This window comes from Schistocerca serialis, chromosome 2 (genome assembly GCF_023864345.2).
Source record: "Schistocerca serialis cubense isolate TAMUIC-IGC-003099 chromosome 2, iqSchSeri2.2, whole genome shotgun sequence".
Classification (NCBI taxonomy): domain Eukaryota; kingdom Metazoa; phylum Arthropoda; class Insecta; order Orthoptera; family Acrididae; genus Schistocerca; species Schistocerca serialis.
Window position 1 is genome coordinate 678,927,765 of NC_064639.1, and position 15,091 is coordinate 678,942,855.

Here is a 15,091-nt window from a genome sequence, read left to right on the forward strand (position 1 = left end):
CAACAATACTGAGGCATCATAAAAAGGTTGGCAGATACAGCAAGGAAAATCTGTGAACCGGAACACTTGACACAGAATTAAAACAACTCACCAATGAATTGCTCAAGAACAGTTATTTGTTTGCTGAGGTGAAAATAGTGTTAAGACCATCACGTAAAAGTCATAGCAATGACCAAGTGCTGGTGAAATTGAAAGTTTTCCTGCCTTTCATTAATGACATTATCAACTGCAGAGGAAAAATATGAAAAATTGGAACATCATGGTAATCTATAAATACCCCCACAAAAGATACAAGATCACATAAAATCAGCCAAGGATGTTTGCCAACCACTTCAAAAAGAAGGAATTTATAGGATTCTGTATAGTTGTGGGGAGTTGCACATGGGTAATACATAAAGAATGGCCAAGAAATGACTAGAAGAACCCAATGGCAATTGCAGAAGTGAGGAGACTGACAGATCAGTTGTGGAACATACTCTGCAGGCAAGAGACCATAACATTCATTTTAATAGGACTCAAGCACTAGAAGCCTCAAGCAGATACCATGAAAGATTATAGAGAGAGGCCATTGAGATTGTGAAGCACCCCAGAAATTTCAATAGGAAGGAGGCAGATATGAAACTGAGTGACATCTGGATTCTGGTGCTGAAGAAGATGTGTACCAGTCTTCTACCGTTGAATTGTGACCTCCCCTTCTCTCTTTGCTCCATTTATTTCACTGATCTTTCCTCTTCTTTCTTCCTTCTTCATACTGCAGCTACATCTCAGGGTTTTCAATGCAGAAATGTAGTGAGAAGGGAGCACATGTGTGTGACAGTTCATGATATCGTAGTGCTGTGAGGGAGTGTCACTCAGGTTTGAGAGGACTGATGACTGAAGTATGAACATTTCTCAAAAGAAACTTTTAAAACTATAAATAGTAGCGTAGCTAGTACTATCTATCATTCTACTAAACTGAATGAGCGCAACACCATTGATGAAGTTTCAACCTTGAAAGAAGTTTATTAATACCAATCAGCTGAAAAAAAACCTCATCCAATCCGGAAGTCATTCACAGTTAGAGAAATTCGTTTCTGATGTGTGTGTAGCAATCATTAATACTTAAAAGATCATTTCAGTAATTCTATCACTATGTGTTTATGAGTTGCTAAGCAACGTATCAACAAGTTGACTATACAATGATTAATATTTGTCGTATCCCAACAGTAAATCGCTTCTCGCTAGCTTTAAGCAACAAGACAATTACTATGCCGCCCATATAAGTCTTTGATAATTATTATCAAGCTAATGTCCGTAAATTGCAGTTAATGTTACTGAATCACACATGCAACGATAACACCTGATGTCCAGCTGCGTATCTTGAACTCTGCGCCAATACTTGAGAATTCACGGGCAATTTGTTTGCAACAAAGTTGGGCCTAGGTTCTCTAGAATAATTTTTAAATCAATTGTGGATTGTAAATTAACAATTCTATGCCCATTCATGAAAGTCACAGGGGATTCACACTCAACAACTACTTGATCGCACACTCGAGCAACACGGAAGTTTTTTGCTTACAAAGAGAAAACATATCATGCATAATGCAATAATGTTATTTGCTATGTCAAAGCATATTTATATCTATCTCATTAAAACTCATTACCTTTTCAATGTTGTACATAATTAAATTCTTTACTCTGTAAATAACCAATAAAATTTAGAAACGAATGACATGTATAAAAATATCTCAAGTTGATACGATGTCATGGGTCACTACTGGTTTCAACTCCCCTACTCTCACGTGACGCAAAGTAGATCCGACTATATAGGACATACTCACGTAATGTTACAGAATGATAGCAACAGTGGATGAAGGCAGTCAGCAACAGCCAATTGCACTTGTGCATTGAAAACATGTGATGTCATGCCACTACACGGAAGCATGTGGAAGTGAAATTTGGCTGTAGTCAATAGTGAGTCAGGGTGTGAATCAGACATTCAAAGAAGCTATGGTCCTCCTTGAAAATTTCCTCTGCAGATAGGGATGAAACACTGAGTTTTGAGGTGAAATCCATTTGATCACAGCACAATAGCATGTAACATTTTATTGATTGTGACATTTCTGACCGTGAAAGTTTACATTTCACAGTTAGTTGTGCAAGTGTCCCCTATTACTGGGAATCAAATGTCGACCACATCATGGATTGTGTCACAGTCGGAGGGATGTCACATCAGTCATGCTCATATGTGGTCAACTCGCTATACTGAGTAACTCCTGAAGCTTCGCAGTTACATATTCAACATAATGTTTCATCCTGGGCTTGTCATATTGCTCAAAGAGTCAGGATAATTCCCAGTGATGTGCATAATGTCACCTTCAAGTGCATATTTGAGGTTATGGCCCAATCCTTTTGAGGGACCCTTCATTACAAAGACATTTTCTCAGTGACCCTAAATCACAGGTATCACCAATGAGACCTGCAGCTGACTTAAAAATGCTGGTTACCTGGTACTCATAGGTGGGTAGTTCTGTACTAACTTGGACATTTGCCTCTCATAACTACTATGTAGCAGGTGGTCTTGGTGATTCTTGTGCTACTGGCCTTAACTAATAGTTTTCCTCTCTTCTATTAGAGGGTTCCTGAAATCCTTGGGTAGCCAGCACAATTTTGTCCACACTCTGCAGAACAGTGAAACTGTTGGAGACACATAGACAAAAGCTAGAAGATGTGCAGTGTCCCTTAAGCCTCATGCCTGATTCAAGTTTTACTGTCGACCAATCATTTGCTGTATTGTTAACCTTACTGCTGCCAACTGCAGCTGTCAACTGACATAATTCTGCCTGTACTACTACCAGATCAGCTCTTTGAGTTTCAAAAACAGTTGCTCCTTTTCCATAATCATGGAGTGATAAGCACAACTACTACAGTGCCAAAGGCTCATGGCATCTCCACTCAAGCTGGTTGTATCATAGCATGCAATAAGAAAAAGACATAGGCAATCTTTTTGCTGTTGACCATTTCTCAGTACTTTGCAATAGTTTCAACACCTCTCCACAGTGACAATATTTTTTTAGTCTAGATAGGTTATTTAACAAAATTATGATTGCATGACTTTTTCCTTTTTATTTAATTACATATGAAGGACACTTACACACACACACACACACACACACACACAGGTACACATGTGGGTGTTTTTAACAGGTGCACATGTGGGTGTTTTTGTAAAACTTAATGAATTAGCTTAACAATATGTTACAAATAATTTTCATTGGAAAATTATTTTTCCTGTGTGTGATTTCTTCAGCAGGTATTAGGATTAGTTAAGCTCTGTTGACTATACAAATATAAATGTTTTAGTAAAATAATGTACTGTTATTTTTTATTTGATGAGTAGCTCATAAATGTTTTCTTAATAAACAGGTCCTAATACAATATTGACTATTGCATACAACAGTACTTACCTTCCATGTCCTTAGAAGAATTGCTAGTCTCATTGTTTCACACTTAATTACTGTAAACACAAGTATATCTGGTTTAAGCCGTCCATTTGACTGAGAACCAGGAGGTCATAATCAGTTCTGGGGACCAAGTTGCTAATTGTGAACGTCATTGAAGTTCTGTGAGCAAGACTGGTCCTCTCAACCTTCCCCACCAGTCACTGAAATGATCCAAGGATGATAATATTTACTGAATATTCCATCAGTACAGGGAGGAACATAGACATATTAAAAACTGAAATACAAAATACTGATGTTACACAATAACCTTTATTTTATAGTTTGTTGTGAACCAGCTTCCAGCTCTCTACATCATTCTCTGACAACTCAAGATGAAACAAACAGTCCAAACAACATCAAGTGGTTTTAGCTGTACAGGATATTTTTCCAGATATGTAACCTTCATGACTGAGTATCTATGCAAAAGGCACAAGCCTAATAAATGTACAAAGAAGCTATGAACAGAACCAGGGACAGAGGGAAGGGGGCAGAGGTGGAGGAAGGAGTCAATGGAATACGTCTGGGGGACAGTTATACTACTTACAATGATCCTGTTTCATCCAGTACATCACAGTCACCAGTTGTATTGTCCCTATAACACGGTAGTCTGTGCGAGTACTCATTTGTGTACTATTTTGGCCTGTATGTTCTTATAATTTTAATCTTTGAGTATAATATTATGTAAGGTGTATTTATTTTTATTGTGTTTTTTTGTAGATAGATAATCGTAAAAGTCACAGGTCCTTGGAAAAATAATCTTTGTACAGTAACAAACTCTCACTGATGTCTGAACTATCTGTTTAGTCTTAAGTTGCCTGAGGGTGGCCTAGAAAGCCAAAAGCTGGTTTGCAATAAATCTTAATGTTAAACATCAGGACCATGTATTACAGTTTTTAATAACATCAAAATATGACTTTGGAGCCCAGGCAACAGGCATTATTTGACCCAACAAATGTCACAATCTGTAGTTAGTTGCTCACTGTCCTGTCGCTGTCTGCTGCAGCAGCATGTACAACATGTAAAATATGGCCTCTTGGAATCTTCAGGTTGAGGAGAGCAGCAGTTTTTTTCCCTGTTGTACCTTCTGCAATTAGCTCATCATATTTGTCTACATATCAATCATTAGGCAATAGTTATTGAAATAGTAGATAAATATATACAATTGGTCTACCTCTATGCATAATGTACACTATTTAGAAGAAATAATTTAATTGGATTGATAAAAAATTTACTCACGAAGCAGCAGCAGAACAGAGCCAGTGGCTCCTCCTTCAGGCAGAAGGGTTGAAGGTGAAGTAAGAGTGCTGAAGGAAAAGGAGTGGAGAGATTTAGAAGAAGGGGTACATTTTAGTGAAATCGCCCAGAACTGTGTGTCAGGGGAGACTTACCACATGGAATGAGAAGGAATGTCTTTCCTTCTCATACCATGCAATTAGACTCCCCTGACCTGCAACTCTGGATGACTTTCTTGAAATGTACCCCTTTTCCTAGACCTGGCTCCAAAAGCTTGTCTGATTACAACCTTCTTTTATGTGTGTGTTTTGCTGTCACTTGGTGAGTAGATTTTTTGTCCATCTAATTAAATTATTTTGTAATTGGTTGTTTTTGTTGTTACACTACATAGGTGGTTGTACTCATCATAACTGTACCAGAAAACCATACATAATTGTTTAACATAATGAGAGAAAAGAACTGTTATCCTTTATTCTTTTAATATATGATAGGCACAGACGCCTCTCACTGTGTGCAATATTGCATTACAGAACTGCTGTAATATAAAAAATTTAAAGAATGAAAATAAAAATAAAAAACATTTCTGACCTACAATGAAATCATGTTGTTTGTATTTTATTTTAGGAATTTCAAAGATCCAAGAGAGGACAAAACATTTCAAATAGCTTATGTAACTACACATACCAGAGCCGCTCCATATATCATAGGAATGATATCTGGCATTCTCACTCATAAGGGAATTTCAGCTGCATTTAAAGTCCCTATGGTGAGTATCTCTTAATATCATAGTACTATCTCATAATGATAATGAATTGGTCCAATGTACTTGTATTTTTATTTACTTGTCAATTATTTTTATTAAGAGCTTCATTTTGTGACCATGAGAAAAAGATAGAATAATCAATGAAAGGGTAACATGCTGTGAATCAAAGTATGAAATGTCAGAAGTTTGAAGTGGTATGAGAGCTAAAAAATCTGAAAGGCTCACTCTATATACAGTAGGTGTCAGTGAAGTGAAATAAAAAGAATGTAAGATGAATATTGGGTAATATCAACAGCAGCAGCAGTAGAATTCCTTATTAATAGAAGAGTGGGGTAAAGAGTGAGTTATTGCAAACAGTTTAGTGATAGGGTTGTTGTCATCAGAACTGACAACAAGCCAACACCAACAACAATAGTTCAGGTACACATGCCAGTGTCACAGGCATAACATGAGGACACAGAGAAAGTATATGACAATATTGAATGGGTAATACAGTATGCAAAAAGAGATTATAATCTAGTAATCATGGTGGCTTGGATAGTGGGGGAAGGAACAGAAGAAAGAGTTATTGGGGAACATGAGCTTCATAGTAGGAATAAGAGAGAAGAAAGAGTAATTGAGGTCTGCAATAAATTTCAGTTGGTAGTAGTGGCTACACTGTTCAGAAATCACAAGAGGAGGAGGTGTAATTAAAAAAAAACCTGAAGATGAGGGAAGATTCATAGTCAGGCAGAGACCCAAAAATCAGATGTGTATTGTAAGATATTTCCAGGAGCAGACATAGACTCGAATCACAATTTAGTAATGAAGAAGAGTAGGTTGAATTTTAAGAGACTCATCTGCCAAGAATCGATGTGTTAAGAAGAAGGTACTGAAACAATAAGGCATAGTGAGATGAATTTGGATTTCTCTGATGCTGTAGATACCATGATGAGGAATACTACAACAGACAGTTCAGCTGAAGAGGAATGAACATATCTAAAGAGAGCAATTACAGAAGTTGGACAGATGAACATAGGTACAAGGAACGTAACTGTGAATAAATCTTGGGTGACGGAAGAAATTCAATTGGTCAATGAAAGAATAAAGTACAAAAATTATCAGAGAAATTCAGGAATATAAAAATATGAGTCACTTAGGAATGAAATACAGAGTGTTTCTGAAAGAATATACATATTTTGAACACATATATTTATTAAACTGCAAGTCATACAACTACGCCACTTGAGACACATATTTACGAATCTCTCAACTTTATATTGCAGATGTTCAACATGTCCTCCACCAGTGATATACCAGTGATATGAACGATATCACATTGATACTCGAATTCTTCTCACACTCAGATAAGCATGTCTATCATCAGTGGTGTTATGGCAGTACAGATCCGGTTCTTCAACTCTTTTAGGTTCTGTGGTAATGCAGGTGCATAAACATAGACCTTAATTAAACCCTGCAGAAAGAAGTCACAGAGGATCAAATCCAGTGACCACAGAAGCGAGGTGAGAAGTACTAAGTTGCAAGCTGTTTGATGACCAATCCAACAGTTCAGTACAGTTCATTCAGATATGCATGCACTTGGTAACTCCAGTGAGGAGGTGCCCCATCTTTTTGAAAAACAAAGTTGTCCCCACCCAGCCTCGGAAACAGTTTTGTAACATAGGAAAATACAGCTGACCATCAATCATGTTTCCATCAGAGATGAATGGGCCATAACCAGAAGAATTGGATATTGCACAAAACATATTGACTTTGGGTGAATCTTATACATGTTCAATGCTCTCCCGCTAAGGTAGAAAGTTGCTTCATCTCTGAACAAGACATTTTGTACAACATTCTTATCCTTGTCAATAACATTCTGAAGCTTCTCAGAAAGTATCACATGTTTGCGTTGTTGGCATGACCTAGAGCCCATAACAGCTATAACTTGTATGGCTTCATAACCAAATGATGTCTCAAAACATGCCAAATTGTTGTTGTAGGCAGTTGTAACTCTGAATTGGCATGACAAGTTGATTTTGTATGATGTTGTTGGAAGGCAGATTGAATGCATGTGATGTTTTAATCCAAAACATGAGGGTGGCTAGAACTCTTTCCTTTAATAAATGTCTTGTGTATACAGACTGTCAACAGCATCTCCAAGTGTTCCATCCATTTGGAGGATCAGTTTTGTACCGCAATCTGAAAAGTCTTTGCACTGTAATAATGGAGGTGCACTACATAAACTCATGAACATAAAATGATTTCTGCTGCAGAGCTGCCATTTGAAACATGTGACAGTAACCAAGCAAACGGAAAACAACCAACACCTAACAGCAATGAATATAAACTAGACAATGTACTCATTCCACTCATTCCTCCAATAACCAAGCTGTGATGCGGCAATCAATAGTTTTGACTACATAGTACTATGTAATATGTATATTCTTTTTGAACCATCCTGTAAATATGAAGTGCAGGGAAGCCAAGATAAAATGACTGCAGAGAAAACTTGATGAAACTGAAAAAAGAAATAGTCATAGAAGGACTGGTTCAACTTGACAAAATTCAAAACAGCCTGCACTGAAATTAAAAGCAAAGGCATCAACATTAAGAGTTCAATGGGAATCCCACTGCTAGGTGCAGAGGAGAGAATAGGTAGGGAGAAAGAGTAGACTGAAGGCCTGTATGGAGGAGAGAAGTTGTCTGATGATGTGACTGAGGAATAAATGCGAGTTGATATGAGCGACACTGGGGAACTAGTAATAGAGACAGAGTTTCACAGAGCTTTGGGAAACTTGCATTGAAATAAGGCAGAAAGAATAATAACATTCCTCTGGGACTTACGAATTTCCTAGAGAAGTCCCAACTAAATGACTACACAAGATGGTGTGCAAAATGTATGAGTCTGGAGATATACCATAAGACTTTTGGAAAAACATCACCCACACAATTGCAAAGATAGCAATGGCAAAAAGGGCAAGAACTATCTCACAATCAGCTCAGTGGCTCAGGCATCAAACTTAAGAAAAATTGAAATATGTTCAAAGGATTTGTCAAATAATAAAATGTGATTGAGAATGTAAAATGATGCAAGATATTCAAAATTCTGAGAAAATAGTAGTAAGATATTGGGAAAGATGGATAATATATACAAGAATCAAGTGAGAACAATAAGAATGGAAGATCAAGAACAATGTGCTCAGATTAAAAAGGTTGAAAGACAGGGATTAGCATTCTGTTCCTAGTGTTCAATCTACACTTCAAAGAAGCAATGACAGATATAACAGAAAAGTTCATGATTGAGATTAAAATTCACTGTGATTGCTGATGACATGTTATCCTCAAAGAAAGTAAGAATGACAGAATGTGTTGAATGGGATGAACAGTCTAAGGAGCACAGAATATGAACTGAGAGTAAACCAAAGAAAGACAAAAGTAATGAGGAGTAGCAGGAATGAGATTGATGATGAACTTAACATCACAATTGGCAACCATTACGATGATAAATGTAATAAATTCTGCTACCTTGGAAGCAAATTAACACATGAAGAACAAAGTAAGGAGCACGTAAGAAGTGTACTAGTATACTAGGCAAAAGAAGTTTACTGTGCTGGCTGTTTAGTTCTGACGATTCCCAAATGTCCTCTATGTAAAAGTTTCAAAACACTTTGCTGCAGTTATGTGGAAATCATAACTCACTTTTATTCATTATGAATACACAATAAAATTACACAATTCTGGAGAGAAAGGTTGTTGTGATGACTATGGCATTTTCATGCTATTGCTCCTGGAATGGATTTTGGATTACTAGGCCAACTCATCCAAATTTAGTACCTGAGCAATCATAGTGACTGATCCTGTTCAGTAACTTCTTGTACAGTCCACCGACAATCAGTGGGAAAAGCTTGCAGTGATTGCAAATTAAACTGATTAATTTGAAGATAAGACACTTCTGATTCTTTGAAGTCCGGGTAGCTTCCCATGGGTAAGTGAGGCGTAGAGTCTGCTTTTGCATGCTATGCTGTGGAATGGTAAAGAAATTCATACTGATAATTAGAAGTAATGACCATTGTTGCAGCATTGTTGCTGCTGTACAATCAGGCATATCTTTTGTAGGATGAAACAGAGCAGTCACTAGAAAAAATTTTCTGCCATGGAGACTTTGATGAAATTTTGTAATGGTATATAATTTCTAGGACTTCCTTTTCTAGCCGACTGTAGTTGGCCTCCATGATGCAGAACCTTTCATACATGGTCACTGATGTCTCTCACATAGTGACACATGTTGTATGTGCCATTGTAGTAAGTAATTGATCAGTAAGCAACAGCAAACTGGCTTCATGTACCCAGGGGTAGTGCCTTCCTGCAATGAAGTATTAAGGCTGCACGGCAGATCTCTTGTGACCAATTTTTATGCTGTTAAAATGGGGTCAGGTAGTTTTGCTGGTTGGTGAACACAGACAGTCCACCAGTCTGGAATGACTGGCAACCAGGCCTTAGGTAACTTGTTGCCATCCTCTCTATCATGCTGTTAGGGCATTTCGATAATAGAAGGTAATGTCACCAGACACTTTAATTTTTTTACAAACACCATCACCTCTAAACCATGCAGCAATGGACACTGACTCATTTATTTTATGATGATTGCTGGTTGTAACAACAAAGGGCATCATAGATGTAAAATACAACTGACCCATGTCCCGTTCGTGCACATCGTTCACTTGAAATGTGCAATAAGCAATCACATCTCTTCTATTAAAAGTCTCCAGCCCTATAAATACCTGCAAAACAACTGTGTCACTTTTGGCTGGCTTTCACTGTATCACCAGAATACTGCACAATTGCAACACTTATCAAACCATTACCATGATAAGCTGTATCATTCTTTGTAACTGTAAAGTTAAAAACACACCTGCAAAACATGGACAGGCCCTGTTGAATCAATTGTGCTCTGACTTAACTACTCATAGTAGCTTCTGTATCATCAGTGGCCTTATACACCATCAGCCGAGAACGCCTAAATCTCCTCCTATAACATGTCATCTCCATTCACCATCCAATGCTGTTGCATATGCAGCTGCACAATGACTGACACTGTCTTTGCAGATTCATTATTCATACAGCCTTGCTCCAACCTTTGGTCTTATCAACTTGTGGCTGCAAATAAAATTGCACACCAACCTAAATAAAACTAGTGAGTCATGTGCCACACTCAAAGTGAGGTCAGCACAATACTGCACATCACACAAACAGCATCTCAGGGTGCCCCTGAGAGCTACAATGCCAAGAAGAATCGCTTCTTGGCTTTTGACAAGATCTATGTATAGTATGCATTTAAAAAAAAAAGAAAAGAAAAGAAAAAGAAATCTCACAGGAGGTAAGGAAAGGAAAATTATTTCAGTTTCAATAATAGGAGGTAAATTCACAAGAAACTAATTTTTTAATCTCTCCTGGGTTTTTTTTGTAAAAAAAAAAAAAAGGAGAAAAGGAAAAAAGAAAGAAAAGAAAATGTATACTACACATTGATATTGCAGGAAGTTGATAAGGCCAAAGGCTGGCACAAGGCTATATCAATAATGAATCTGGAGAGACAGCATCAGACCTCATGCAGCTGCACATGCAACAGCACTGGATGGTGAACGGAGATGCCATGCTATAGGAGGAGATTTACGCATTCTCGACTGATGGTGTATAAGGGCATTGATAATGTTGAAGTTTGTGACTCAAGAGTTGTTTAGTATTTCAATAGCCTCTGTTATTTTTGCTGCTGCATCCTTGGCCACTGAACAAGCAAACGAGGTTCTAGAAGGCTGATAGAATGGACACATTCCTGGTGGTGTTCAGCTATAGCTGATTTGTTGTTCTGTTCTAGTCACACATAACATTTATGCTCTGACATGTGATTGCTAATGGGTCTCCTGGTTTCACCAACACAGACTTCACCACACTCACACTGAAGTTCATAGATGTTTGCAGTGTTGAGAGCATTCATGGGATTCTTAGTGGGCCTCAACAGATCTAGGATCTTGCAGCCACTCTGGAATGTGAATTTGATTACTCTGAGATGCAGAACTTTATTACAGCTGCCTTCCAATCAGTTACCATAATAGTACTGGAATAGCCTACCATGCAGCCAATGCCCTCCATAGTTACCTCCCTTCAAATCGTCCAATGACATCTGAGATATGTGACATCAGTTATCACCAGATAATTGAAACAGACAGTGTATAATGACAGATATTCAGCAGCATCCAGCAGTGAACCACCCTCAGAGGACAGAAGACAGTCAGTCAAAACATTGTCAATTTAATTGCTTTAGTATTTTGTAATAATGTGGCCTAATACCCAAAATAATGACACTGGCCATGGAAGCCTATGAACTGTTGAAGATGTCAAACACAGATTTGGACAAAATGTTAGGAACAAAAAAAAGTTTCATGGACCAGGACTACACAACCAACAAGATTCACCAGCAATTAATACAGCAACTAGTGATGAAAAAATTTATTACATTATTATGTAATCCACTCTGCATTTTTGGTGTATTGTTTTGTTTCCAGAATAAATCTTTCATTCTGTGGTGGACCATACACTCACTTGAAAAATCCTATGGAATTAAAATTGGAATTCCATCTAGATACTCACATTGTTTTGAGAGATATTCATATCAAATGAGCTACATGGGGGAATGCCCCCAGCCTGTTTTCCAGTGGCTCTCTTTCCATTCACTAGCTCCTCAGAAGCTCTTGTGCATTGATACTAGCACTTCCACCAGACAGGATATTATGAAAATTGGCTTAGTCATAATATGCACAACGAATCTTCCATTGAGTAATGGAGTGTGTGCTATTTTGATGCTCCCTAACAGGCTACAATTAGGTACTGATCCAAAATTCAAATCCAAATCCAGCCTTGCCTTACGGAATAAATTTCTTGGTACATTCTCCTGCTTTCCAAGTATCACATGAGCAGGTGGTTTGTGAGTCATTCCTGGGTAGTTCAGTTTGTAAGATCATTTCCCATGAAAGTATGATCTTGAATCCCGGTCTGGTATATATGCCAGGTCCAAATAGCAAAGCTGTTGCGAAATTTTATTTATATCATTGTAAACTGAGTGTGAAAAATTTTGTGTGAATTTATTATGAGAAGGATGAAGGCTATCACATGAATCATTCAGTGTATCTCCTTATGTGCTTTGATTATCTTACAATCTTACATAACATCATGTGTGTGTGTGTGTGTGTGTGTGTGTGTGTGTGTGAGAGAGAGAGAGAGAGAGAGAGAGAGAGAGAGAGAGAGAGAGAGAGAGAGGTGGGGGGGGGGGGGGGAGGATAAACCATGATATTGCAGATTCCTCTTGTTTTCCAGGTCTTTGCTTATACTGGAGTGGCAATAAGTGCGGTTATAGGACTGGTCACTGTACTCTCAGGCTACATATTTTTTATACCTACTCGTCCACTTAACCCCCTTGAGGCTGCTGTTTATGGATCCCTATGTCGAGTGGCTATAGGTTTGGTAGTGTGCTCCTTCATAGTACTGCAGACATTTGGACACATGGGTCATTTTGTGGGTATGTATTCTGCAACAGACTTTTTCTAATTTTCTTACTAACATTTTAGCATTTTTTGGAAAATTTTAAACATTTAACTGAAGAATTTAGACCAGACAGATGCTGGATATGGATGCCTTAAGATTTAGGCTGTACTGATTCCATATAAGTACTCCGGAGTGCATGATCAACAAGTTATTCTGCAGTTATTCTTTTTCCATATGTCACTATAGTAAAATCCAAAAATGTCTGAGGGCTACATGTGAATCAGCATAAAAAACTAAAACTCTTATTATTTGTGTCAGTTACAAAAAGCTCCTAGTATTATTTTATTCTATATCATTTAATCCTTGATATTTGCTTCTAACAGAGACTCCTTCATATCCGATATATGTATAGAGATATTTTAGCTGCTGATGATATGATATGTGCACAATGTTCTTATTCCTGGTAGTATGTTATCTTGCATTACACAGCTCTTATGTTGTGCTGAGATTCACAGTCCTGTTCTTTAATAGACAGATAGAGCTATAACCTCAGGCTACTTGTAACAAGGGGAGTGATTTGAAATCTGCTCTCCACAGCATTCTCTTTTCAGAGGCAGCACCCTTAAATATCACTTTTTTTACTGTGTTAACTCCCCTCCTAGCTACATGTGGCTCATCTGTAAACACATGATGGAGCACATTGTGAAGGTTTGCCTTCTTTATTTCTTCGTTGATTGTGCTCGGTGTCGATGTACTGCTTTGCTCTGCTGGCGGAAAAATGGGGTTTGTAATTCCAACACAGACTACTGTAAATAATGTAGCTGACATGTGCACAGTACTTTAATTTCACTGTTCACAACCCCCCCCCCCCCAATAATACACAGTTATATGGCCAGTGCACTATTGCTTAACTTTCAATAAGCCTCATTAATAGTTTGCAGGCAAACCTCCACATACTGCTACAATAGTTTACTATTGAACATCTATGAGCAGTAAAAACCTAACCACAAAGTTCACAAAGAATAGAAAGGTACATATGGAGCAGATCCTGTCATTGTTTTAACACATGACCTAATTGTTTCACAGTCTAGTTGAAACATTGTTGTTCTAACACACACAGGATTCTTGTCTGAAATTCAGCCGTGGACTGACAGTTTTGGGACCAAAAATCAGGCTCTTATACATCCTCACAATAATAGGTACTGAAACTACACAATGTTCAAAGTTAAATTTACAGAAATCACAATTAAAACTTAACTCATTAAATTAACTGAATACATTGAAAAATTTGTTCCTTTTAACAGTTTCTTCTACTACAAGGGTTAGGCTGAATTATTTCTGCAAATATGAAATTAACAGATATCATTATGCAAACGATACTTTTGACAAAACTGTTTATTACATTGGAATTAATTAAGGGCTGGCTTTGCTAACATGGTCCCTAATAGAGCCAAATAGATCCTTTAAAAATACAATTAGTCGTTCCTCCAAATATTTATGATTAGTACAGAACTTACATTTGTTTATATGTCAACAATAGAATTTAATTTATGAAACAATTACTGATTTCACCCTATAACAAAAGATACTAACTAGGCATAATCAAAATAAATTAGAAAATAATTATATCTAAAAACAAAGATGATGTGACTTACCAAACGAAAGTGCTGGCAGGTCGATAGACACACAAACAAACACAAACATACACACAAAATTCAAGCTTTCACAACCAGCCGTTGCTTCGTCAGGAAAGAGGGAAGGAGAGGGAAAGACGAAAGGATGTGTGTATGTTTGTGTGTCTATCGACCTGCCAGCACTTTCGTTTGGTAAGTCACATCATCTTTGTTTTTAGATATATTTTTCCCACGTGGAATGTTTCCCTCTATTATATTCATATTAGAAAATAATTACATACATAAAAATAAGTACAAAATTATATCTAGTGTTATATTCTTTAAAACTGAGGGCCAAACTTTCTCTTTTATGAAAATGCATATTATACTCACATATGTTAATGTTTATTAATTCAAAAATGAAAAAAATGAATTTTAAGGAGGCAGATGGCAAAACAAGACAGGAAGTAAAAATATCCCAG

General features: G+C 37.3%; 1 protein-coding gene and 1 long non-coding RNA gene across 2 annotated transcripts in view; one reads left to right on the top strand and one right to left on the bottom strand.

Moving 5' to 3' along the window:
* The window catches only part of LOC126457782 (nose resistant to fluoxetine protein 6-like), a 185,605-nt gene that overhangs the window by 132,005 nt on the left and 38,509 nt on the right, over window positions 1–15,091 (top strand). Inside the window, exons 10-11 of the mRNA XM_050094368.1 lie at window positions 5,340–5,481; window positions 12,829–13,030. Coding sequence (XP_049950325.1) covers window positions 5,340–5,481; window positions 12,829–13,030 — 344 coding nt within the window. The remainder of the gene's footprint in view (window positions 1–5,339; window positions 5,482–12,828; window positions 13,031–15,091) is intronic.
* LOC126457783 (uncharacterized) overlaps window positions 3,551–15,091 on the bottom strand; it is an 83,686-nt gene continuing 72,145 nt past the window's right edge. The window contains exon 3 of the long non-coding RNA XR_007585525.1: window positions 3,551–3,643. This is a non-coding gene — a long non-coding RNA (uncharacterized LOC126457783). The remainder of the gene's footprint in view (window positions 3,644–15,091) is intronic.